Consider the following 25,911-nt stretch of genomic DNA (forward strand, 5'->3'; position numbering starts at 1 on the left):
ATTACTAGTGCACATCCAACCTCAATTTATGGAAAGGACGGAGTTTTTATCAACCTGCCCAAGTGCAGCCTTTGATCAGAGACTCAGTCTGAGGAGAAATGGCTCTTCCCTGCTGAGAGAGGTACTTTGGGATGAAACAGCTCTCAACTCAGAGGCCACAAGGTGTTCAACTCTTCTCAGTGAGAAGCTCTGTGAAGTTGAAACTTCTGTTTCCATATCAATTGTCACATAAATTTGGCCACCGAGCGATCTCAAAGTATCACAGGATGGGTCAGGTCGGAAGGGACCACGGTGGGTCGTGGAGTTCTGCAGAATGTCCTCGTGGCCCGTAAATTGTGCGTTCTTTGTACCCCTATCAGTGGTACGTCTTTCTTCCCAAGCTTTAACTTCTCCCTAGGCCGAGACCATTGAAGTGTGTCCAGCCCTAGACCTTAACAACTCTACCAACAAGTAATTTGTTTTTTCTGGCACTCAGACATCACTCAGAGCTTGCTTATTAGCTGCTGTTTCACAGATTAAACCTCCCTTCTTGTTGATTAGGCTTGAAAGGCCGAACATCAAAGAACATCATCCCTTATGAAAATTTTTACATAGTCCACATTTTGAAGGGCTCTGGGGACATGGGGCAGTCTCTTCTCCCCTCAGGGGACACAGGACAATAGTCGCTCCCCTCTCAGGGACACAGGATAGTCCTCGCTGCCCTCAGGGGATACGAGACACTCAGGGGACAGGTGACACTTCTTGCTTCCCTCAAGGACATAGGAGAGTCCTCGTTCCCCTCAGGACACGGGACATTCTTCTTTGCCCTCACAGGGAATCAAGACTGCTCGTTTTCCTTACAGGGACACAGGACAGTCCCTGGTTCCCTCAACACACAGGAGAATCCTCGTTCTCCTCACAGGGAATCAGGACACTGCTCGTTTTCCTCACGGGGACACAGGACACTCCTCATTCCCCTCAGGGACACAGGACAGCCCTCGCTCCCCTAAGGGCACACAGGACACCCCCTCAGGGACACGGGGCACTCCTCGCTCCCCTCAAGACACGGGACAGCCCTTTCTCCCCTCAGAGCACCCCTCACACCCCCAGGCCGGGCCGCCATGGCCGGCGCGTTGCTATGGCGCGGCCCCGCCCCGCCCCTCTCCGCGCGTCCCAACATGGCGGCGGCGGGCGGGGGGCGGCGGGCGCTGCTCCCGCTCCCGGTGCCGCTCCCGGTGCCGCTCCCGCTGCTGCTCCCGGTGCTCCTGGCGGCGGCCGCGGCCGCGCGGCTCTACCGGCCCGGCCACGACCCGCTGACGGTGCTGACGGCCGGCTCGGTGCGACCGGCGCTGCTCAACTCCTCGACCGCCTGGGTGGTGCAGTTCTACAGCTCGTCCTGCGGCCACTGCATCGCCTTCGCTCCCACCTGGCGGGCGCTGGCGGGGGACGTCAAAGGTGAGGCTGGGACCGGGTCGCGGCCCCCCGGCACTGCCCTGACCGCGGCCTCCCGGTGCCCGGTGCCGGTGCAGGGCCGCGGCGGTGCCCGAGGGGCGCTGGGCTGGGGGGCCGCGGGGCCTCGGGCGCTGTGTCAGCCCTGGGCTGTGCGGGGTGGTGTGTGAGCCGCGGGGCCTCGGTGTGTGAGAATCACCCTCCTCCCAGTGCCCTGGTGGTGTTCTGAGTGTGGGCATCACCCCTCATCCTCTGCCCTGGTGGTACCTCGGTGTGAGAGCATCACCTCTCATCCCGCTTCCCTGGTGGTGTCTTGTTGTGTGAGCGTCATACCTCGTCCCACTTTCCTGGTGGTACCTTGGTGTGTGAGCATGACCCCTCATCCCACTTCCCTGATTTTATCTTGGCGTGTGAGCATCACCCCTCATCCCGCTTCCCTGGTGGTGTCTTGTTGTGTGAGTATCATGCCTCGTCCCACTTTCCTGGTGGTACCTTGGCATGTGAGCACAACCCTTCATCCCAGTGCTCTGGTGGTACCTTGGTGTGTGAGCATGACCCCTCATCCCACTTTCCTGATGGTACCTTGTTGTGTGAGCATTATGCCTTGTCCTACTTTCCTGGTAGTACCTTGGCGTGTGAGCATCACCCCTCATCCCACTTTCCTGGTGGTACCTTGGCATGTGAGCATAACCCCTCATCCCCCTTCCTTGATGGTACCTTGGTGTGATAGCATGACCCCCTCATCCCACTTCCCTCGTGGTACCTTGGCATGTGAGCATCTTTCCTGGTGGTCCCACGCTGCCAGAATGGCACATGGGACAGAGCAAGGCATGGGTGGTGGTAGCACATCCCCAAATTAAAGGTTTCATAGGAATCCAGGGATAAAACATCACCTCACACAGAGTGATCCAGCCGCGGGATTTACACTCGAGCATCCATGTGTGCCCATGGGAGGTTTGTTTAGACTGAACTCTTGGAGGCAAAACGTTTATCTTCTGAATGTTTTGTAAAGGGAACAGCCTACTTTGGAAGCTAAATAAAAAACATTGTGGTACTGGAAAGACCGTGAATGTATTTGATCTATATCTTGCAAATTCAACATAGTGTGGATGACCTAGAAGGGAAAAAAGGACCACCAGGAAATAATACAAAAATCAAGCAAAGTGAGAACCAGGGTTTCAGATTTATCACATAGTGAATTAAAAAGAAGTGGTGGCCTCCCCAGCTTATACTGAGGGACCTGCCTTGCTGTGTCAACCTGCTCAGGTTTTTTGGCAGGTGCTGAAGTGTTTTACTCTGGTTTTACATGTAAGGAAACAAACAGGCCCCCCAGGTATTGGTTACATTCAATACCTCTGTTGGGGAGGAAACCAGAGATCAGATTTGTATGAAATGTTATTCTTAACATAGTGGTATAAAAGGCTTTTAAACTGTTCTTAATTTAGCATTTCACCCAGGAGATCTTTCCAGGGTGGAACAGCAGTTCTAATGCACTCGTGGTTTCAGTTTGAGAGGGAGTGAAGAGCTCTGGCTCTTCTCTGACACCCTGAAAACTGTTAACAACTAACAGGAGATGTAGGTGCAGTGTTAGATGTACATGGATTTAGATCTATGGAAATGAAGGCCCACCCAAAAATAGGTCCTGAGGAACTCACCACACACTGAGGAATTCTGTCTGATGAGCAGAGGCTCAAAACCAGAGAAGTCATGGTTTCAGAGCAGTCCAAATTCTCCTTGCTTATATGGGGGAGTTGTTTATAAAACCAGTGGCTTTTTTCTGTTTAATCTGCATAAATTTATGTAACATTTTCACTACTGCTTTGATTTGCTTCTGGCCAAAATATATTAGATTTTCTTCTTCTTTGAAGTAACAAGGAAGTGTTTGAGTGCTGCAGTGAAGGTCATGGAGAGCCTGAACTGACCAGAGCTTTTGTCAAAATAAAACAGGTTTATATACATAAACATGTTTATATATTAATACAGCAGTGTGATACCTTTGTAATTTGTAATGACTTCTTCAAATACATATTTTCTTTCTCACCTGCAGTCATGATAACTGCAAATTCTGTTCTGCACTTGTATTACTGGAACCACTTAAAAGGCCTTTCTCCTCTTTAGTCCTTTGAATTTTTATGAAGACTTTCATTTAGAGAGTGGATTCTGATATTTGTGGACATTGGCACTGCCAGCAAATGCAATTGGATTCTGGTGTTATTTGTCAGGAAAATGTTTCAATTTTCAAGTTGGAATGAATGGATTTTAGGAGGAGGCTGAGAACAGGCACACTTTTCATTGGGAGCTTCATCAAAAAAACCAAAACCCAGAACGTTTTGCCCACTTAGGCTGTCTCAACATTTATTTTTAAAAAATATTTACTCCTCTGCTAGGATATTAAAGCTTTCCTTGAGGATGCAGGTTCATTTACATTAGGATCACTGTGGATGTGTTTGCTGATTTGGTACCTAAACAAAATCCAGTTAAATCAGTGCTACTACTTTGTCCATAAAAGGCCTGTGCTAATAGACTTAATTTTTATTTTTATTTCTCATTTGTTAAATCTTGGCAATACAACCATTGCAGATTTCATAGAAGAACATAATCCTCCTGAAAAATAGGATCAGTGCTTGCTTTTGTGTAATTTATGTTTTGATTTTGATACTCCCTCTCCTCTCAGAACAGGCTTTACGCTCAGAATCACAGTTCATCTTATTATGGGAGTGGCCAAAGTGGCCATTAGAGTCAACTGCCTTTTTTCTGTCTTAAAAGATGATTGAATCTATCCAGCAAAATGCCAGTGGGCTGGAATCATGTGGTGATTTTCTGTGCAGATGGTACAAAAACCCTTAAAAAACCCATATATGACAACCCTTCAGTTATACACAGAAGCAACCCACTCCTCAGGATTTGGAACAACTCTTCCAAATCTAGCAGTTGTTGTTTCAAACACAGCAGTAACAATTTCCTTCTAGAGATTGTTCTTTGAACACGTTTGGTGGGGAACTGTAGAAACCCTTCTCATCCTTCAGGAGGTGTTAAAATAGGCAGCTTTCAAGTAGCACGTGGGGAGAGGTGCCTTGGGATGAGATGTGTGACCTGAAACTTCCTGATGGCAAACACCCAGCTGGAGAGGAAGTTTCTGAAAGGGAAGCACATTCCTTGTAATTCACTGGTTGGAGTTTGTAGCATTTCTCGAGTGGGAGGTTGGACCAACCTGTGGATTCCAGTTTGTCCAAGACAATCCTGTTCATTCACTGGAACTTGTTTAGCGTGAACAGAAGTTTTGCTGGTTAATATGTCACTCATCTGCCTCTTTCACGTGGTTTGTGAGGCGCTATTTCAAAACTACTAATGTTAATTTAAAATTAATCAGCATTTTAAAGAAGCCGGTCCGGGCTGCAGTGGCACTGGAAGCTCCACAGTGTGGGCTGTGCTTCCAGCAACGCTGGCATCCCTGAGAAAGGAAAAGCTGCTTTTCCAGCAGCAGGAATGCTGAGCAACACACTCCCCAGCTGGTGCTCTTTAACCCGGGGGGGTTTAGCTGGGCTGGGGGTGCTTTGTTGTGTGGGGGTTTATTTGCATTGGGATCACAGAGCTCCTATTCATGGCGCAGAGGAGGATCCAGACAGGTGGAAAAAGGAGGAGGAGTGCTGGAAGTTGAATGGGAGAGATACCCAGAAGCCAAACTTCCCTTTTGTATTTTGCATTTTATTTGATGAAATGGACTGTTGTGTCCTTTGTGCTGCTGTGAATACGTGCCCATCTGCTCCAGCGTGTTTGTGGGGTCTCCTGGTGCCCGCTCAGCTCTTGGCATGTTCAGCACAAACCTCTCCCTCGGCTGCCCCATCTCCTCCAAAGACAAATAAAGGTCAAGCTAAGTTTCAAAAGCAGTTTGGCAAAGCAGCTCTCCATCAGCTCTTGAACTTGATGAAGCTTTCATGCTCTTTGCTGTAAAAGCAAGTTTAATTTTAGTGCTTTTTAAATTTTATTGATACTTGGGAATTGGGGGGGACCTTGAAATTCTGCCCACGGCTGGTTCGATTTAACTTTGCTTTAAAAAGGAGCTGTCTAAGGATTCCCTTGGAGTGGTTCTTCCTTAAAGTGATTGCTGCAGCACAGCCTGGCTCAAAAAGATAAGTTCCCAGCAAAAAGAGAAGGAAAAAGCTGTAAGTCAGTTGAAAGCTTTTATTGAAGTTACATAAGCACATTTGTAGAAATACTTGAACTCTTGTGGTTACTGCTATGAAACATGTATAAAGAAAACTCACAGTGATGCTCAAACTCAACTATTTAGCAGTCTGGTTAAAATGCAGGTGTTTTTTGAGGTATATCTAATGTATTTCTGAACAGTGCTGATGGATAAAGACAACTCTCAGCAGACACTGTGTGAGCTGGGGGTTGTGTGCAGTCGTGAGGCCTCACAGAAAATTGTAACTTGGAGGAAAAACAGCTTGTTAAAAAACCTGTAGTACAAGATACATTGAATTTATGGCTTTGTAATTGACAGCCATGTGGATGAGTAACTGCTGGATTAATTTTATTCAGTTCTATGTTCTGCATGCCTTATTTTATGAGCATAACTAATGGGAAAAGCTGGGGAATTCAAGCCGGGGTCCTGATGGGATGACCCCAATTTCGTCTTCCTGGATTCAGTAAAATGCCTTCAGGCTCGGAACTGCTGCACTGTCTGTTGAGATTCCTCTTGTTTAGATGCATTTAAAATCCTGATGCAGCCAAGAAAAACAGGGAGGTTTTAGTTATTCTAAAAATCAGTAGCTCGTGTTACACTCGGGGGTAGAAATGAGCAGCAAATGAGAATCGACCGAGGGGTGGATTTTTATGCCACTGGAATCTGTCAGAGTCCTGTTCCTGCTTTCCATGGGAAGCAGGGTAATCCATCAGCTGGGATCCCTGATCACTTCTGCTGAAAATTGAAAGGTTATCTTTGTTTTCAGACTGGGAATCTGCAATTAGACTTGGTGTGCTGGACTGTGGGGAAGAGGAGAACTATGAGACCTGCAAGGAATATGGTATTCACTTTTACCCAACCTTTAGGGTAAGTGGCAGAACATCCTGCCTTAGGTAAATAATGCATGTTTTGTAGTAAGTAAAACCATAAAATTATGTATAACTCGTTGTTCTTTAACTGGACTTCTACTTTGCTTTTTCTGAGAAAACTGCAAACTTGATAAAAGATTAATTTGAGGGTTTTTTTGCTGAATGCAAGAGCTGATCCAGCTCTTTAGAGCAGGAATTCTGAATCTGGAAAATTCTCATGCAAAGTACTGTGTTGTTACATTTATCATTTTAATAGATTCATTAGATAACAAGAATTTGTACAAATATTTTTCAAATTCAAATGTGTGAAAGTAAAGGAAACACATGGGAATTGCCTCACGAAAACAGCTGATTTCATGACCAATTAAAAATTTCCCCTTGATTGATCATTCACTATTTTTCTAATTAATTTCATAATTTGCTTAAAGTGGCTTTTAAAAGGATCTTGTGTTAACCAGAAGTATCTGCATTTCTATATCTAAATGCAATTTTACCTTCTCTGTCTCTGTCAGTCTGTATAATCACATTTTTAACTGTAAGTCTGAGCAGAATGTGGTGGGTGGAGAGGATTGAATAAACTGTGTTTGTGATGAGGGGGAACAGGAGCCATTTCACTGTAGGATCTTTTGCCCTGAGAGAAAAAAACTGTATTTTTTTTAATCTTTACAGTTTTAGGTGTAAATTGGAACACAGTCTTTATTTTTCCATTTTATTTTTCATAGCAGAGGGCAGCCAGGCTCCCTTAGATCTCCTGTTTAACCACTGGAGGGAGTTGGGAAAATGTGAATTGTGTTCCAAGCATACACAGAGCTGATAACAGATTTGGGAATCAGTTCATTTGGGTTAATGTTTGCAGTATTCTTCCTCTAAAAGTTGGCTTTATTGATGTCAGAGTTCTGAGTGGTACACGTGAGATACCCTAAGGAAGGTGAGAAAGGTCTTTGGAACTCGTAGATTTAGAGGGAAAACTCAAAGATAAAAATGTTTTGTAGTTAGACCTGTAAAAGTAAAAATTCTTGAAAGCCATTTTTGGTTTTGTCTGGTACAGTGACTTTTCTTTTCTCCCCCATAGTACTTCAAAGCATTTACAAAGCAGTTTACCACTGGAGAAGACTACCAAGGTAAGAATATCCAACTGTAAGGAATCCCAGGGGAGTTTTCCTGTGAGCCAGGGATGTGTCACACAACGAGCAAAATCCCTTTGCCTGTCAATTAGTTGGGACAGAGATGGGATGGACACTAAATAGCTTTTTAAGACAGGATATTCCAAGTATTGTATGAAAATGGAGCGTTAGGTAGAATTTTAGACAGAACTTAGGGCTCACATCCCTCATTTTAATTTTAAATAAAGTTCTTAATTTTCCCAAATGTCTTGATAATTTGTTTTTAAATTCCCTTTTTATTTTTTTCCCACCACACACCTCATCAGCAGGAGATCCAATTTGCTCAGTCCTGACTCTGGTGCCTTTTGATCTGTGAGCCACTTTTCCAGGCATCCTGAATTGCCCTGGCAGAGCCCCTATTCGGATGTTGCCCAACTGAAACCAGGCTTATCCCCCCTGTGTGTGACAGGATCACAGCTTGAGGTGGTTTGTCTGGGACAAAAGTGATGTTGTGTCTTTCAGTGGATTAACATTTAAAAGGCCAGAGGTCAGAGGAGGGACCACCTGCACCATTAACCCTTCCTGGCCAAGAGAGCCACGCTTGTACCTGGGGCTTTTTGGCATTTGTGACAATTCCTGCTTTTTAACTGGTCTCTCTTCAAGCAAATCAAATATTCTCACACTCCAGTTATTTCCTCACATTGTCACCTGGCCCATTTGGTAGCATTGATACACCTTGGCAGTTTTTAATTCATGATTGATACCCTTATTGCAAAAAAAGCTCCTGGAGGTTTCACCAACTATTGTGAAAATGAGCACAAATTTAGCATTGTTTAAAGAGAAAAATCGGCCAGGCAGGCAGATGGGTAGATTTGGAAAAGCCTTGGAGTTTTATTAATTTTGGGGTGGGATGACAGCTTTTAAATATGATCTTATATTAACATTAAAATGAAATCCTGCAACTAAATCCTTAGTTCTTCAGCCAAATAGTATTCTGGGTTGTAAGTCTAAATTTAAAACAAAAACCTGACACAGCAAAGCATGAGAAAACCTGCCTGCACAGGAACTCACATTCACAGAAAACCTCCCTGTGAGTCCTTCTCCCCCAGGTTCTGAAGGGGTTGTATTTTCTGTAACCTGTTCTCAGGAGGAGCAGATCGAGAGCCACAAACAGTCCATCAGAAGATGATTGACTTCCTCCAGAACCATTCCCAGGAGGTCAGACCACCTGCTTGCCCACCCCTGGACCCAGTTTGGTAAGTTCCATGTTTCAAATGGAGCTGTTTATGTTCACTGAGTTGATTAAATAAAATATAAAGGGTCCTATTAAAGACAAAGCGAATTTTCTTCTTACTCTCAGTTCTGCTGTGAGATGGTAAAAGGAAATTCCATAAATATCAGTGGGTGTGTTGCATTCTGAATTTCTTCTCTTTTCTTTTGTTAAAAGGCCCAGTGATATTACTTCTCTTTTTGACAAGAACAGCCACCATTACACTGCCATCGTGTTTGAAAGCAACAGCTCCTACGTGGGACGACAGGTAACTGTGCCCTCTGACTGGCAGGATGTCTGGGAATGAATGTTGTCACAGCACAGCTGAATTTTAGGTTATTTAGCCAAGCAACAAACTGATTCTGGGACTGAATTCAAGGGTCATAAAGGGCAGGTCATGCCTGTTTGAGGGATCACAAAGCCAAGGGATTTTCTAGGGCAGTGCTTCTCACACAGAGGAACTTGCTTACAAAAGGTTGTGATGTCACGTTGACTTCTTCCATTCATGTTGCAGTGGAAGATTAATTTATCAACTTCACTGTTAGCACAGTTCTTTTTTTCTTTCCAGATTTGGAAGATCACAGGGAAAATATTGTCAGATTATGTTATTGTTTTGTTACTGCTGGAGAACAATTTGTGGTATTCATTCTTCCGGGCAACTTTTATGATTTCAACTGTTGATAATAATGTAAAATCTCGGGTTCCCTTTCTTCACATGTAAATTTTGGGAAATTCCGTTCTAAATCATCTAAAATCATCTAAATCATCTAAAAAGATGATAGCATAACATTATTTTCACATCTCTGAGACATGGAGGAAGTGGAAGCCTTTGGTTTGTGCTTCCCCCCATTCCACCAATAAAATATTTGATTTGGCATCTTTTCCCCACCTAATGAGCCTGCTGTTAGCTTAGACAACTGCTACTTTTCTCTTCCTGCCAAGATCTAGGATAAGTGAAGAAAATAAATTGCATAATTATCTGGGCATAATCTGTGTAGAAACATCCAATGTCTGCAAAATGTTTCTAATTAGATTTGATGCTGAGGTGGCCCAGTTGCATGAGGGGAGGAGAGTCTGCTGCCAAAAGGGAGAATCACTTTGGGAAACAGGCTGCTCTGCTTCCAGGCATTTGTTTTTGGAAGCTGCTGTGTTGATACAAGTGAGCACTACTGAAGAAAAGAAATGAGATTATAAAGTTCTTCAGCTTTTTATCACACTCGCTTTGATTTTTTTTTTTACCTGCTGCTACAGAGCAACACTGAGAGTCATCTGATTAACACAAAGTGAAGTTTGCCTTCAGAGGGAAGGATGTTTGCTGATGTCATGTAGCATTTTAGCTTTGTAGAATAGTTTAGTGAAATAGAAAATAACATTTTTTTTCATGTTTACAATATAAGACAATATGGGCAAACCCCACAGGACTCCCAACTCCTGAAGAAGGGAAGGCCACGTGTCATCACTGTGATGGAAGGAAGGAGGCAAAGACCAGGACAGACCAAGAAAAATAATAAAAAAAAGGAAGATAGGAGTAATAATTTCCAGAGAAGAGTAAATCTTGTTCCTATGCACAGAACAGTCATTGCTGCACTTCCTTGGCAAACAGCTTAATGATGCCCTTAAAGGATGATGCACTTCACCCATTTTTGTGTTTTGTCCTACAGGATTGGCCATTCCTTGAACAGTGTGTAATTCATGTCATCTTTTTGTTCCCCAGGTTATCTTAGACTTGATCCAGTATGAAAACATCGTGGTGAGGAGGGCCTTGAATTCTGACAAGGCTTTCCTGGAGAAACTGGGTGTTCCCTCAGTGCCCTCCTGCTACTTGATCCACCCAAATGGGTCCCATGGCTTAATTAACAAGTGAGTAATTATCACTCAGAGCAGTGTGAGGAGGTTCATTTAAGTTACAAAAAAAAAGCTTCTATGGATTCCTTTCACACAAAGCAAATTATTTTGTATCATCCTGTAATAATGACATGGTGTCCTGACATCTCATCAATGCACTGCACTGAGAGAAATTGTGTATTATTATCAATAAGTGACCTAATACTACTTTTACTTACCACTTTTGCCTATTTATGGCTTTAATTTATTGCTGTGATATATCTGAAATGAAAAAAACTTCGGAATAATAGTGGAAAAAAATAAATGAAGCATCAAAGTTCTTAAAAAAAACTTGATTCTAAGTCAAAATACTTGTTCCATGTGAACATTTTTTGTGTAAAGTGAAGGAATGTTTTGATGAATGTTATTTGTTCTTATTTTGAGTGGATTTTCATATTTTGAATGGAATTTCACACCACTAATCCAAATTGTTATTGCCAAATTGAACATTATTTCACTTCACTTTGTATGGAAACATACCATGCTACACTAGGACTGGAAAACATGAAGCAAAGTGAATATCTTGTTTTACAAATATAGTAATTTGCTTTGGACATTCACTTAGTCTGAGGTTAAAAGTAATCTCTCTTTGTTGTCCATTTCTGTGCAGTTTGAAGCCTCTACGCTCTTTCTTTTCTTCATATTTAAAGTCACTGCCAGGTGTAAGAAAAAAGCTCCTTTTGCCACTCCAGCTGCCTGCTCAAGAAAACAAAGAGGAGGGCACAGAAATCAAGGTGTGGAAAGAGTTTGATAAGTAAGTGATACCCTTGATTTTCAGATCAACACTTGGTTATTAAAATTTACTTTGCAGGGGGGTTTTTTTGCTGTGCTGTAATTTATAATAAAATCCTAGTGCAGTTCCAAATTTGACTTCATTCCATCCCAGAGGATGCACCTTGAGTTTGAGCAGGTTGATCACTGCTGGATGCTCTGCATCTTTCTGCTGTGTAAAATTAAAGGTGCTTGTGCTTAAAACTGGAAGAATTACAGCATCAAAACTCAGAGCAAAGCTTTCAGCTGCTGCTTCAACTTCATCCCTTCAGGTGTATTCAGGTAACACTTGGGAATTGGATTAATTTCAACAAATTGGGAGCAGCTTTTCAAACAATTCACAGGTGAAATTCCTGAGGGCTGCCAGTGTTTTGATTTTAGCAGCATCTGCACTGCTGTGGAAGGAATGGTTTTCTCCAAAAGTATTGTTAAATACTCAGTTGACTTCAAAATTTAAAGAACTTACATCCCATTGCCTGAAATATATAAATCACTGATTGGAATTGTTGGAAAACTTCAGAGACACTGATTACTTCCAGAAGAACTGAATAGTAAAGTAAAAATTTCTGTATAATTTCTGTAGAAAAGGAGAGTTCTCTGTGTGTGCAACAGTGAAGCAGTGCCCTCTGAAAAGTGCTGCCAAATGCAAGTATAATAGAAAATACTAAAGTCACTGGAAAAGATGTTTATCATCCCAAATCCCCAAGGTTTATCTTCACCCTCTTTCTCTCTTTGTGTGAGAGAAGGATGTAAAGCCTTTGCAGGGAGATAATCCCTCAGCATCTTTAGATGGAAAGATGCAGGACTGAGTGCTTTAATTTAGTACTTATTTTCCTTTCATAGACACTATTAGTGTCATCTTTTTTCAGTGACTATTATAAAGTACTTCATATGAAACATTCTCTTAGCAAAACAACTTAGTTAAATTGAGCTGCTTTCCAGCAAGGCAAAATCTGGTGGACATGAATCTCCAGTCCAAGTACCTTCTAAACAGGATCCTTTGGGAGAACCTCCTGCATTCATGTGGATGTCTCTTGATTTGAGAAACTTCATGCAGAATTTTGCTGGTTTTTAAAATTTAAGTGAGTACATTATTAATTAAGGAGAAAGATTCAGAATAAGTCTGTAGTTTGAGCTGTTAAGATGTAGAATATTCTCTATTTTAGTATGTTCTTTCCTGTATGTAATTTAGGAGGTGGAGCCAGCCAATTTCTTGAATGATTGTTTTTTAATTCTGTGTGTTTTTAGAAGCAATAGTGGTGCTGAGCTCTTACAAGAAATCTTAACTATTAACCATGTGAAATTCTGTTTGTTGGGTGCCATTGCTCCCTCACACTGTCTGAAGTTTGTGCTCTGGAAACACTGAAAGCTGGGGGTGTGTTCTTGATGCATTTGTGCTTTGTGAAGTGGTTTTTGTTATGAAGATATTTGGCTGTGAGAAGGAACTTTTAAGATGTTTGATTTGTTTTACGTGGTTTACTCTGGCCTGTCACAAGGTGCCTCATTCTGCCTCAAGAGCTGATGGGATTTAACTTTTACATAAAGGACCTGCAGTAAAACTGCTGCATTTAGGAGAGGATTTCTAAACTCAGTCCTTTCCAACACTGACATTTGCAGCCCTGTTTGTGCCCCTGCTCTGTTGTTGAACAGAATTCTCCCTTTGTCCATAACGTGTCATTTTTCTGTTTGTGGCCAACCCAGCAGAGAAGCTGTAATTTCCTTCCATCCCCATTTCCCTGCTGACAGTGCCAGGGCTATAATTTCATGGCAAGGTAAAGCTGGCTGGGAGGCAGAAAAGTTTAGTTAAATATTAAAAAACCACTTTCTTAAATGTGGTTGTGCTTCGTTTGTCCAAACCCTGAAGAGAAAGAGTCCAGTGACACCAACCTGAGCACCCAGGGCGGGGTAACTGCAGTCCCTGGGGGGGCTGAGGCTTTGATGACACCTCTCTCTATCAATTTTATCTTCATGGCTGGTGACAAAAAAAGCAAAAGAAAGCTGCCAGATTATCCCATGATTTGTGTGTTTTCCAGGACCAAGCTGTACATGGCTGACCTTGAGTCGGGATTGCATTTCCTGCTCAGGGTGGAACTCGCCACGCACAAGACACTTGAGGGAGCTGAGCTCAAGACCTTCAAGGATTTTGTCACCATCTCTGCCAAGGTACACACTTCCAGCCTGTGATTATTTGTGAGAATGAAGTGACTCCACCATCAAATTTATTATGGGGCAGAGGTCTCTCAAAATGTCTTTCGCAGCGTTTCAATACGTGCGTCCTCAGCAGCTTAAAAAAGAGTTTTGTGGGTTTATGTACGTGCTGGTTTTGAAGTGTTTGGTGCTGTTCTGACATACTTCCAGGGTTAAAATGCATTTTAATTTAATCTTAGAGGGCTCAAAATTAAATAAAGCTTAAGTAGTCTGCAGCATATTGAACAGCCACTGTAAATATAGTCCATTTATCAGATTTTCAGGATGAGTAGCTATTGTAACTCAGCGGGATTAAAACAACCTTTGTTTTTCATTCTTGACTTTTGGATTTCATTAATGCCCACTTGGCAAATGGTGTTTGTTCTGTTTAGAGATCTTAGCAGCTTCTGTCTAAATTTGGAATATAATTGAGGCACTGAATTTAACTGATTGAGTATTTCAAAACAATGGAGGCATTGAATATTAATGAGTACTTAAAAAATAAAAATGCTTATGTGTTACATTTGTAATATAATGTGATATGAATTGAAAAAATTAAAGTAATTTTACTTTATAATGCCAGTTTACTGAAGTGACCAATGTCTCTTTATATTTACAGTGTAGCTACCACTATGTTTTATTTTAAAACAGTGAATCAATAACTATTAAGGGAATAATAAGGCCTATATGAACCCTTTCCAGATATCTGGATTTATCTGAAAATCAGACAGACAGTTTCTTACCCCCCTTCCCCCTCCCCTGCAGCCATCAGAGGTCAGAAATCTCTCACTGGCCTCATTTCTTTAAGAAAGTGTGGTGCTAATCTTTCCATCATATTATCCCTAAAACATCCTCTGCTCTTCCTGATGGCTCCTGGCCAGCTGATGTCATTTGCTTCCCTGGCTATTAGTGCAGAAATTGGGAATGCTCTCTTTTGGGTCCCTGCTCAGCTGCACCTGCCCTTGCAGGGTGGGCTGCTGGCCTTTATTTGCCTTTTTTTTTTGTAATTTAACATTTTCCTTGTATCTCCCATTCAGGTGATTTTGTTAGGAAACCTTTTCTACTCTTCTCCTGTTTATAGTGAGGATCATCCTGAAGTCACAGAGGTCTCTGGTTCCCTACTTGGGGAATTTTCATTGCTGAAATCCTGCTCCCTGAAGGATGATGGGCATACTCAACTTAATTTTATAGTGATCACAACCCTAATTAAAGCAAAATACCATTTCTGGTGTAAAATCCTGGCCTCACCACTGACTTACAGTCCCTCACACTCATCTGCCAGACTGTGGCTTCTGTAAGTTCCAAGTTAAGGAAGTCACTGTTTCCAAATCACTTTGGAAATCACTGTTACACATATGAGAAGGAAAACCCTCTCCTGGATAACCAGCTTCTAAATTTACAGAAATCTGACCAAAAAGAACTGGGTTTTGTGATTTATCTTCTAAAAGTGAGAAGGATTTCAGCCTCTCTGAGGTGTTACCTCTGTTCTGAGCCTCATTCTGAATCACCCCAATGTGAAATTCTATATAATCTGTCCCAAGTTGTTCCATGCAATTCCTGCTTGTCATTCAGTGCCTTCCATTTTAATATTTTGCACATAAAACTTGTTAATTTTGTAAGCACAACTTAGTGTGAGATGGCTGAAAGCAGAACAAGAATTTAATTTGCCTATAATCTGAAGCATTTTAAAGGCAGGAAAACAATTGGATAACGACAAAAGTGTCTTGCTGATGATGAGATTTGGGCTTTAAAATATTGTTTTCCTTGGTTTTTTTTTGTTCTCAGCTTTTTCCTGGCCGACAGCCCGTGGTAAAGTTGTTAGAGACCTTGCAAGAGTGGCTGGTGAGCCTTCCATTAGACAAAATCCCTTATGATGCTATTCTGGATCTGGTCAACAACAAAATGCGGGTAAGCTGGTCCCAGTTTCCAGCAGAAAATGCAGCATTAGTAAAGGATAAGATTCTATATAAATCTAAGACATCACTTACTGATGGTCCCTCAGTCATAATGGAGTTATAAGAAGGTTAAAATGAAAATAAAGTGAAATCATTACCAGAAAAAAAACCAGAAAAAACCAACAAACAAAAAAAAAATCCACATGAAGAAATTGAAATGAGAGAATTGAACTCCACAATGCTGGCTGGGTTTATAATGAGCAAGCAATATGTGTTCCCTAATGTCAGCTTCCAGGGATCCAAGATTCCCAGTGGATATTTTGGGCTTTGCTGTGCCTGTTATCAGCAGGAGTCTCCTGAAGGTCAGAGTTGAAGCGATGGGAAATTCACCCCCTGAAACGGGAATTATTCCCAAAGAGTTTCCCCAAATACTCTTTAATTTCCTGGCATGCAAAGGCCTTGCTGGAATCCCATCCCACTCTGGCAATCAAAGCCCTGTGGCAGGGCTGTCTTTGCCCAGAAATTAATAAGAATCTTCCCTCCCTATTTGTCTCTCTGAAATTTGGAAACCTCCTTTGTGTTTTGGGAAGCAGAGAGAGAAGTCTCCGAAACTAAAACCTTGCACTGGATTTGGGGTGTAAGGACTAAGAAGTGGGTTTGTTTTAAGAAAAAATAATATTAAATTCTACATCTTAACCTGTTAAGGTTGTACCACTGGGAGTCCTGTGGAATAATATGGAATTTTTAATGTGCCCTGGGAAACTGGGGCTCTGTCAGAGTTTACAGTGATATTTTTGTGTGTGTTTTGTTCATGCTGTTCTTAAAAAAGAAACTTTACAGGTTAAGCTACTTCATGTGTTCTGTCAGACTAATTTTAGTGGGTTTGACATCAGTATTTTGTATATCCTGCAAGAAGGTTGAGTTTTCTAAAGGTACATCAGAGTATCTTGGACTTAGGGTTGTTCTGGGTTTAAAATTCACTTGCCTGAAGCATAAACTCATTAACAACAAGTGCAGAGAAAGTAATTGACTGTTCTTTACCCTCAATTCCGTGTAGGATCAGCTGTGCTCCTACATTCAGTAGTACATTTAGGTCCCAGAGCTGCATATATCCTAAATACACCTCTTTTTTTTCCAGATTTCTGGGATATCTCTCACTAAGAAGGTTCGGTGGGTTGGCTGCCAGGGCAGCAGACCAGAGCTGAGAGGTTACAGCTGCTCCCTTTGGAAGCTGTTCCACACCCTCACTGTTCAAGCTGCACTGAGACCAAAAGCCTTGATAAATACAGGTAAGCAGCACAATTTTTGGGAGAGGGGAGTGTGTAAATCCTCAGTTAATACTGAGTTTGTGGAGGGCAGTGGCTGCAGGGCTGTACCAGCAGGGGTCAGAGCTTTGCTGCAGCTGGAAGGTTTTGGAAAGCCTTTCTCCTGGCTTAGAAACGTGGTAAATAAAGTGTGTGGCCCTAAAGCTGTGAGTGATAAAGCAGAGAAAAAAAACCCAAACAAACAAATTTTCAAACAAAGAAATTTTGAGCTCCCTGAAAAAGGGATGAAAATTATTCAGGTCACCTGAGGTTGCACTGGGAATTCAATTTGAGAAGAACGAGATTTAACCATAGAATTTAGTAGCTATAAAGCATGTACAACCATTAGCTGATCCTTCTGTAATGTTATTTATTAAATACTGAATGTTATGACTGTTTTGGGTTGGGTTTTTTTTCAGCTGAATGTACCTGTCATTAATCTCCACAGTGATTTACTACTTTGCCAGCACTCTGTAAAATTACTTGTTTTTAGACTTGCAGCATCCTATGAAGCAGAGTGTTAATATTCTGGTGATGATTCCTATTTAAGAAACATGCTGGATATATAATCTATTTTCCTCACCCAATGAAAATAGAATTATTAATGCTAAAATATTGGCCTTCATATATTTTTATTCTTGCCAGGACAGCACTGTATTTGGTTACAATTCTACTTAGTTCTCATTTAAAGCCTTTTAAATGTCTTTTCCAAGGAATATAAGAATTCTAGATGGATGTTACTAAACCATAAACCCCAGAAAATTGCAATTTGCCAGTTGCTGATTGTATATTAAAAAAGTATTTCATTATTTCAAATTACAGATATGTGTGTTTGTCCAGAATTATTTGCAATCACAGTGAAAATCTCTCAAATCTTAATAGTTCTCCTGCAGAATGGGGATTTTTGGTTTTTTTGGATAGCAAATCATCCTGTTGTTTATTTTTGTTGTTCTCTTTGTTTTGTTTGTTTTTGATGGGACAGTGGGTTAAATTTCTTCCATCTAGTGCTGTGAGTTTGAGGGGTTTGCACTGGATGATTTTTAACTGTTCAGGATCCTGCATAAGTTAAATCCCCCTTTTGTCCCACTTGCCAAAAGTGTTCTGATTAAATCTAAAAAAAAATTCTTAATATTTAACCACGCAAAATTACACCTTAAATTGTGTGTTCCAAGCACGAGCTGGAGTCAAATCTGAAGTTAAAAATACAGGGTAGGACCTGAGAACTCTTTGGCACAGTTAACCCTGGCTGGAAATCGGGGGCAGAGATGTGATGATCACTTCTTACAGCCAAAGAATTGGGTCAGTCTGAGACTGTGGGATTATGTCTTGGGAGGTTTTCCTCTCCTTATTGCTTGTTTAAATCCCATCTACTAAAAAGCATGATGTACTCCCTAATCCTTCCCACCACAGGTAGGGTTTTATGCTTCTTGTCCACTTTAAAGATTAGGGTTACCCTGAATTGCAGTAGTTTGGGAGGAGAGAGAAAAGGAGGATTACACGATGATACATGGCAGATGTTAATAGAAGATTCATCTCGGGGGCTGATAAAAGAAAAACAAACAAAATGAGCCATTTTGCAATTGTTTGTTTTCTTTGGAAAGCAGATGTGTTTTTCTTGAGCGTTTCCTCTGGGTGAACTCGTTGTGGATTCAGTGAGAAAATGCCTTTGTTGGGCTGTACTTGAAATATTTTCATGGGGAAAGGTGAAATTTGGAACCTGCAGTGGGAGCAGCACGAGGGATCTGAGGGAACTCGGAGCAGAGCTGCTCCCACCCAAAGATGTGTCAAATCACTGCAGAAATCAAGTCCTGAGCACACTTAATTATAAAGAAATGAGTTTTTAGATAACAGGATCTCTTGGTGTGAATAAGACAGGCTTGGGGATTTTATAATGAACTATCTGGATTCTTTCTTAATCTGAATTTGAAAGATCTCCCCACAAAATGAATTTGCACAGGAGAACAGATATAATTAAATTTTTGTATGAATCTGTTCCTCCACAAAGAGATTATTTGCAAGTAGTTCCTTTGGTTGTGTTTGTTGTTGTTTTTTTTCTAAATACGTATTTTAGTATAAATAATAAAACTGTTCTGCCTGAAATTTGTTTCAACTTTCCAAAATTATTTTCCAGCCTTCCTTTTAATACAGTAATTTAATCTGCTTTAATCTCATAGCTTTTATTTATACATGTCTGTTCAATCACAGATATTGAAGGGGCTGAGGAGAGATTGGTTGCTGTTTAGGATTTCTTTTTGGCTTTAAACACTTCTTTTTTGCTGCTGTGTTTAAGAATATCGTGTTGTTATTCTCAATAAAGGTGTAATGGCAGTCTACATGTATTTCTTATATACATAACAAAAGTGCTCTGATAGTTTGAGCAGGTTTTGTTGAGGATTATTTTTCTTCCAAAAAACAATGCAATAGTAAATTATTCCAGGGTTCAGCAGCAGGAGGCTGTAATTTGATCAATCTGCACCATAAAATGTGTTTAATTTGACAAGTGTGTGTTCATGGTAACACACGGTACATTTTTAAATGCATTTTGACATAATTTACTGGGTCAATTAAGCATGAATCAGAAATTCTGTGAGACAGAGATGAAACCATTAGGATTTCAACAAATTATGTCAGGTTTTCGAGCCACTTGGAGATGTAAGAACTACCTGCTGACACAATAAAGGCCACAAAGTTCTCCATCTGGGGAGACCTTATTTTACTTCAGAATTAATTATTAGCTAGTTAGTGTAAAAGTGTGAGTATTATAGAAATAATAATAATATGCCTGTGTTTATTTTAGGAGGAATTCCTGATTCACTCAGCAGCTGTTCTGTGGGTGCATTCAGTGCCTGCCAAAAAAGCTGTGGAATTAATAAGTGTAATGAGATTCTGGTGCTCTAATTCCTCAGTGACAAACAGGCATCACAGGCACCTTGGGAAATACTGACCTGAGGGGGTTTGACTCCTGATTTTCCAGGAGAAGGATCCCCATAACTTCAGTGCCTGGGCATAAATGTCACGTTATGCATACCATAAATATTCATTTAGTTATTGGGCAAGATATTGGAGAAAGTCTCTGCTTCCAGAAGAATTGTGACACACAGACAGTGTGAACTTTGCATGTTTTAACAATTTCACAATGTGCTCTGGTAAAAATTAATGTCTGGCTCTCATTTAACTGAGTTTTTTTCCCCCCTTGAATTGTCAGATACTCTTTGAAAGGAGAAATTTCACTGAGAGAACACTTGACTTTTAACTCTTCTTTTAATGTGTTGTCCAGGGTAACTTTGAGCACAGCTGTACAGACTAAATGTGTTGGCTTGTATTGGTATAAAGAGCTACTTTGCATTTTTAATAGCACTATTGCTCAATCAGCATTTTGGGAACCTCAGTGTGTTGGAAATAATTCCCTTGTGGGAATTATTGTCTGATACCCCAGACAAGCTTTCCAAACCGTGTGTTGTGGAAAGCACAGTTTGAAAGCACTTTCAGCTCTATTTATTGCCAAATAATTTTGGTTCTAAATGTCTCACCTCAACTGCCTAGTGGCAATGTTATCAATGAACTACTTAGTGACAATATTATAAATTAACTACTTAGTGACAATATTATATATGTATTTTGTTGGAGGGGGTATTTCTTCAAAGAGCTCTGTGAAGCTTTTAGTCCCTCTAAGATCTTTGTGACTTATTTTTAAATAGATGATGTATGGTGACACTTGTGCTCTGGATATCTTTAAATTGCAAAAAGTGTCTGTTTTTAGAGTCAGGTGTGAATTGCTCAATCAGCATTTTGGGAACTTCAGTGTGTTGGAAATAATTCCCTTGTGGGAATTATTGTCTGATACCCCAGAAAGTACAGTTTGAAAGCACTTTAAGCTCTATTTATTGCCAAATAATTTTGGTTCTAAATGTTTCACCTCAACTAAGTAGTGGCAGTGTTATAAATGAACTACTTAGTAACAATATTATATATGTATTTTGTTGGAGGGGGTAGCTTTTAGTCCCTCTAAGATCTTTGTGACTTATTTTTATATAGATGCTGTATGGTGACACTTGTGCTCTGGATATCTTTAAATTACAGAAGTGTCTATTTTTAGAGTCAGGTGTGAATTTGCATGGAACAAGAATGGTGGAACATTTCCCTCCCTTTTCCCCCAGTTCACTTTTATGTTGAAGTTCCTGTGTTGGTCCAGGAGGGGCTCAATAAACCCGTCCCTCGTGTTGCAGGTCTCGAGGACAATCCCCAAATCGTGCTGCAGGTCATGAGGAGGTACATCCAGCACTTCTTTGGGTGCAAGGCTTGTGCTCAGCACTTTGAAGAAATGGCCAAAGAGTCCCTGGATTCCGTGAAAACCTTGGACAGGGCTGTCCTGTGGCTCTGGGAGAAGCACAACGTGGTGAACAACAGGCTGGCAGGTATGGGAGGGACACACCTGAGATCCTGTGCCCTTGTGGGATATAATCCCAAAACACCATTCTCAAAGGTAGTTGCTTCTGAAATTTCACCTGTTGCTCGATGAGAGGATCTTTCTGGAGTCCAAATCAAAACCTTCTCAAAAAAGGGACAATAAAAGTGGATAAAAATTAATCACATTTCTTTCTGTGACACTTTAAATAGAGGTTAAAACTTGTCATTGTTTCGTTCTGGAGTGATACTGGTTGGAAAAGTATAATTGAACAAGAGACTTTCTCAGGAGAAAAGAACCTGAATTATTGGCAGATCAGCAATGGAATAAAATAAAATATGAGGGAAATCTGTGCCCCCTCTAGATCGTGGTGTTTTCAGTTAGGCTAAAAGTGCTGTTAAAATACTGGTTGTGTTTAATCCCTTCTGTTATGGAGGTATCAAGTAACTAAAGCACTAAAGAAAATTGGTTTCTCTTTGCACTAAATCCCTGTCTGCTGTTATGGATCTGGGTAATGTAGCATTAGTTGCAATTTAAATATGCTACATTGTGTTCATATTGTGGTCCTGCTGAATTCCCCAGATTTATGAAGTATCAAATGCTGTCGTGAGCACGAACAGTTTGTCTCCTTTCTCCAAGGAGGAGAAGAGAAGTAAATGATAAGGGATTAAATAAAAAAACATCCCCTAATTTTTGGTCACAATTGGCTGGGCTGTGAACACAGAACCAGGCAACTCCTCTTGGCTTGGACTTGCTAAGTGGTGGAGCAATACACTTATTTAGAGCATTAAGGTATTGGAAAACTCACAGGGCTATTGATTTAGGTGATGCAACAGCCAGCTAAAATACCCTTTTAGTAAGAAGTATAAACCCCCTGGAATAAATAATAATGTTAAATTATGCTTTTTAAGTTTGCTAAAATTTCTCCGTGGGACAGTGATGTATTTTCACCCTTAAAAGCTGCATCTGTATTTGTGGTCACACGTGTGGCTTCCAGTGAGAAATGATGTTTGGGCAATGAAAACACCTTGGCACAGCCCTGGGGTGGGTCAGGAGCTGCTTGGATATGGCTCTGCCCTGTGGAATTATTCCCTGTTGCTTTAGGATGGGCAGAATTTACAGCATTTTCCTCTTTGGCAGCAAAACACAAAGTACAGGGAATTTTCTGTTTGTAATCTCACCATAACTCATTTTGTTTCTACTTTCTCTGTTGAAACAATTTGATTACTGAGTGATCTCTAAGATAAAAAGGCAAATTTGCTCTCTTGCTTGTACATATCAAGGAGACACATATTTTCAAGCATCCTTTGAATCCCTTTTTTACTCAAAATCATGGGGAAGCTTCCTGCCTTTAAAAAGAATATAAAATAATAATAATAAAATGACAGTCTTTTTTTTTTTAAACATTTTAAATGTTAGTGTACTAATAACAATCAGCTAAATAAATCAGCTTTTTCTTGCAAGTTTTTTTCCAAAAATTATCTCCACCCACGTTTTGAAATGTTATTTTTTAGGGCAAAATGTGACACCAGCTCCAGCCTGTGAACACAGGGAGGTGGCCAGAGCTGTGAGCATCTGAAATGTTCAAACTGGATCTAATTCAAGACAGCATTACAGGTTTAAAGGCTAAAAAAAAAAAACAACACCAAGCTGAAAAATACATCTTAAACATAAGAATGGTTTTTCTAGTGCTAAAACCAGTTTGCTCCAGCAGTTAATGCAAAAAGCTGTGGAAAAGCAAGCTTAGGATGGAATGATTCACAGCACAGAAACATGAAAATATCTGAGTCTTTGGCCTTGAAGCTGCTCCTGCAACCCGGGCAGAACACAGGGATTAAGGAGCACGGAGTGAAAAGAGCAGTTTGTTTTGCACCATAATTCAGGTTAACCCTGAAGGGCCCAGATGGTCGTGTCCTCCTGCCTCCTGAAAGCAGCAATTGCAAGAGCTGGGGCTGGGATTCCCACCCTGCAGCTTTTCCTGGGGAAAAAAAAAGGCAAATAATTATCGGTTTTGTGTTTGTATTTTGAAATGTTTCAGGTCGGAATCGATGCACCCCTGAGGAAACTTCTGAATTTCCAAATTTGTTCGTGATTGTTCTCAGTTTAATACATTTAATACATTATTGTGCTGGTTTGGGGTGTTTTTTGAACAACCTCACTGGATTGTTGGGGAAGTTGGGTGGGAAATACTCCCTGTGAGGTGTCTGATAGTTCAGCTTTCCCTGTTCGTTCCCTGATTTTTATTCTGATATTTATTTTTACTGCGGTTTTTTTTTTTCTCCTCCCAATCAGGTGATTTGACTGAAGATCCAAAATTTCCCAAAGTTCAGTGGCCGACTCCAGACATTTGTCCTGCATGTCATGAGGAGATTAAAGGACTGCACAGCTGGAATGAAGAGCAAGTCCTGAAGTTCCTGAAATCTCACTACAACAGTGACAATATCCTCTACAAATACACCGAGAGCCAGACTGACTCCAGTGACCCCGAGCAGGGAGACACCAGGGAGGGGAAGGACAAAAACCTGCTGAAGAAACTGGGGGAAAACAGAGAAAATAAGCTCCAGGATAAGGAAAACTCAGTAGATTCGGGCTCTAAGGTGGGAGAGAAGCCCGGAGGGAATCCCGGAGCTGTCCAAGGTAGCGGGAAAAACTCGGGGGCCTCAGTGAACCTCAGGGAGGTCAGGCAGGCTGTGTCCTTCCTAGGGATTGGCTTTTCCAACATAGACATGAGTCTCTGTGTCATCCTCTATGTCGCCTCCTCCTTGTTTTTGATGATCATGTACTTTTTTTTCAGGATGAGATCCAAGAGGTGGAAGGTGAAGTATTACCGGCCCTCGGTGTAGGAGTTCTCCGTGGCCGTGGCTGTTGGGTCCCAGACACAGCTTTAATCTTTTATGATCAGGGATTTTATACAGAGTATTCCTTTGTCCCGAGGCATTCCCAGGTGTTGGATGTGAGGAGCTGGCTGTGAGAAGCCGAGGCACACGTGGCTGTGCTCTGCATGTGGCAGTGCAGGTTTTTCCATGACTTTACCACCGACATCCTTTACTCATTTTCAGAGTAAACATTGCATTATGCAATCCACTGTGCCTGCTGGGGGAGGAAATTGGATATTGTTTTGTGTACTTCAAGTCAGGTGTTATTTTTTTTTTTTTAGTTTACCCAGAGCTGGTTTCACCTCCCTGAGTGCTGAACAGTTCCAGTGGTACTTTGGCTGCTTCCTTTGGAGGAGCAAGAATTCTGAGGGTTTGTTTGTTTTGTTTTTTCAGGAAACGAGTTTCATTCTGATTAAACCATTTCTAAACCTCTGTGACTTTCTGAAATATTATTTACATGGCATATTTAAAGGAGAAAGCATTCTGTGTTCACATCATTGTTGTGTATTCCAGCCAAGGATGTGTGTGTGACTGCCTGGATGGGAGTTTTGGGGCAGTTTGTGTCTCAATTAGCAGCCTCATTCTGATTGCTAATGGTCATCATTTTATTGGAGATTAGGTGTGAGCAAGGACAGACCTGGAACTTGTCCTTTACTTGCTCCACTGTTGGATGTGCTGATGGAGCATTGGATAACTCACCTCATTTATGAACCAGGAAAATAGCTGAGTAATTGTCTTGTTATCCAGGTGGAAGCCAATCCTGATGAACTCTAGTAAAGGAAAACAGGGTTTTCAGTGAAGGACAGTGAGATTTGTATTAACATGGCAGAACAGATTGAAAAATCTGGGAATGCTGAGTTTCTTCTGTTGGATAACTCCATTATAACATAGCAATTAATACTTCCCTTGGGATTTGGAGCTCTGAGCTCACAGAGTGTCACCTGCTGGGTGTGAATTGTCTGTGCAGGGCACAGAGCAGCCCTTCCCTCTCTCCCTGCCTCTGGAATGCTCCTGATGGAGTCAGGAGAGACTCTCTAATGGTTCAGGGCAGAGCTGCTCCATTCTGGGACGTGGCAGCAGTTGGGAATGTGGCATTTTCCTTTCCAATCAGTCTGGGGGCCTGGTGGGCAGCACTTAGAAGAAACCCTGAAAACAGCTCTAAAATTACCATTGGGAATAGGAGTTCCTGTGATCCTGGCTGGGGGGATAATTCAGGTCCTGGATAGTGAAGTTTCTAATCCCATCCAATGTAATTGAGCATGTTCTAGTTATCCATTACCTAATCTTTAGTTAATCCTAATAGGTTTTGGCCTCAATGTTTTCTCGTGGCAGTGAGTTCTCCAGATTAATTATGTTATATAAAAAGGCTTTTCCTTTCAATTCTACATTTGCAACTTTTAATTTAATTGAATGTTTGCTGGCTCCTCTGTTACACGAGAAGGAATCAGGAGTCTCTGGCCAAGTCCCTGGTTATGCCATCAGTGTGTCCTCCTCTGGTTTCCCTCATAAGCCCCAGCATAGAAAGTTTAAAACCTGGCAACAAGAATGATCTGAAAAGCACAAAAACTCCAGTCAAATCTTGTTTGTTCACAAAACTGAATATTTCTGTTGTGTTTCTGCAACTTGGAATAACAGAATTGAGCTTCAAGGATTCCCTGTCCCTTGTTGCTTTTGATTCCCTACAATTCCAGCACTTGGGCTTGGGTATTGAAACACCTTGTAAGCAACTGGAA

General features: G+C 41.3%; 1 protein-coding gene across 1 annotated transcript; it reads left to right on the forward strand.

Moving 5' to 3' along the window:
* Nucleotides 1–1,157: 1,157 nt before the first annotated feature.
* QSOX2 (quiescin sulfhydryl oxidase 2) lies at nucleotides 1,158–24,615 on the forward strand. Its single transcript, XM_027687934.1, has 12 exons — nucleotides 1,158–1,434; nucleotides 6,381–6,481; nucleotides 7,556–7,604; nucleotides 8,734–8,842; nucleotides 9,034–9,124; nucleotides 10,571–10,716; nucleotides 11,351–11,494; nucleotides 13,545–13,674; nucleotides 15,484–15,606; nucleotides 16,732–16,882; nucleotides 21,124–21,312; nucleotides 23,595–24,615. Exons 1-12 carry the CDS (start codon nucleotides 1,158–1,160, stop codon nucleotides 24,143–24,145), a joined length of 2,061 nt encoding a protein of 686 aa, XP_027543735.1. The 3' UTR covers nucleotides 24,146–24,615.
* The last annotated feature ends 1,296 nt before the right edge of the window (nucleotides 24,616–25,911 follow it).

This window comes from Neopelma chrysocephalum, unplaced genomic scaffold, assembly GCF_003984885.1.
Source record: "Neopelma chrysocephalum unplaced genomic scaffold, ASM398488v2 Primary Assembly neopelma1_74, whole genome shotgun sequence".
Taxonomy (NCBI): Eukaryota; Metazoa; Chordata; class Aves; order Passeriformes; family Pipridae; genus Neopelma; species Neopelma chrysocephalum.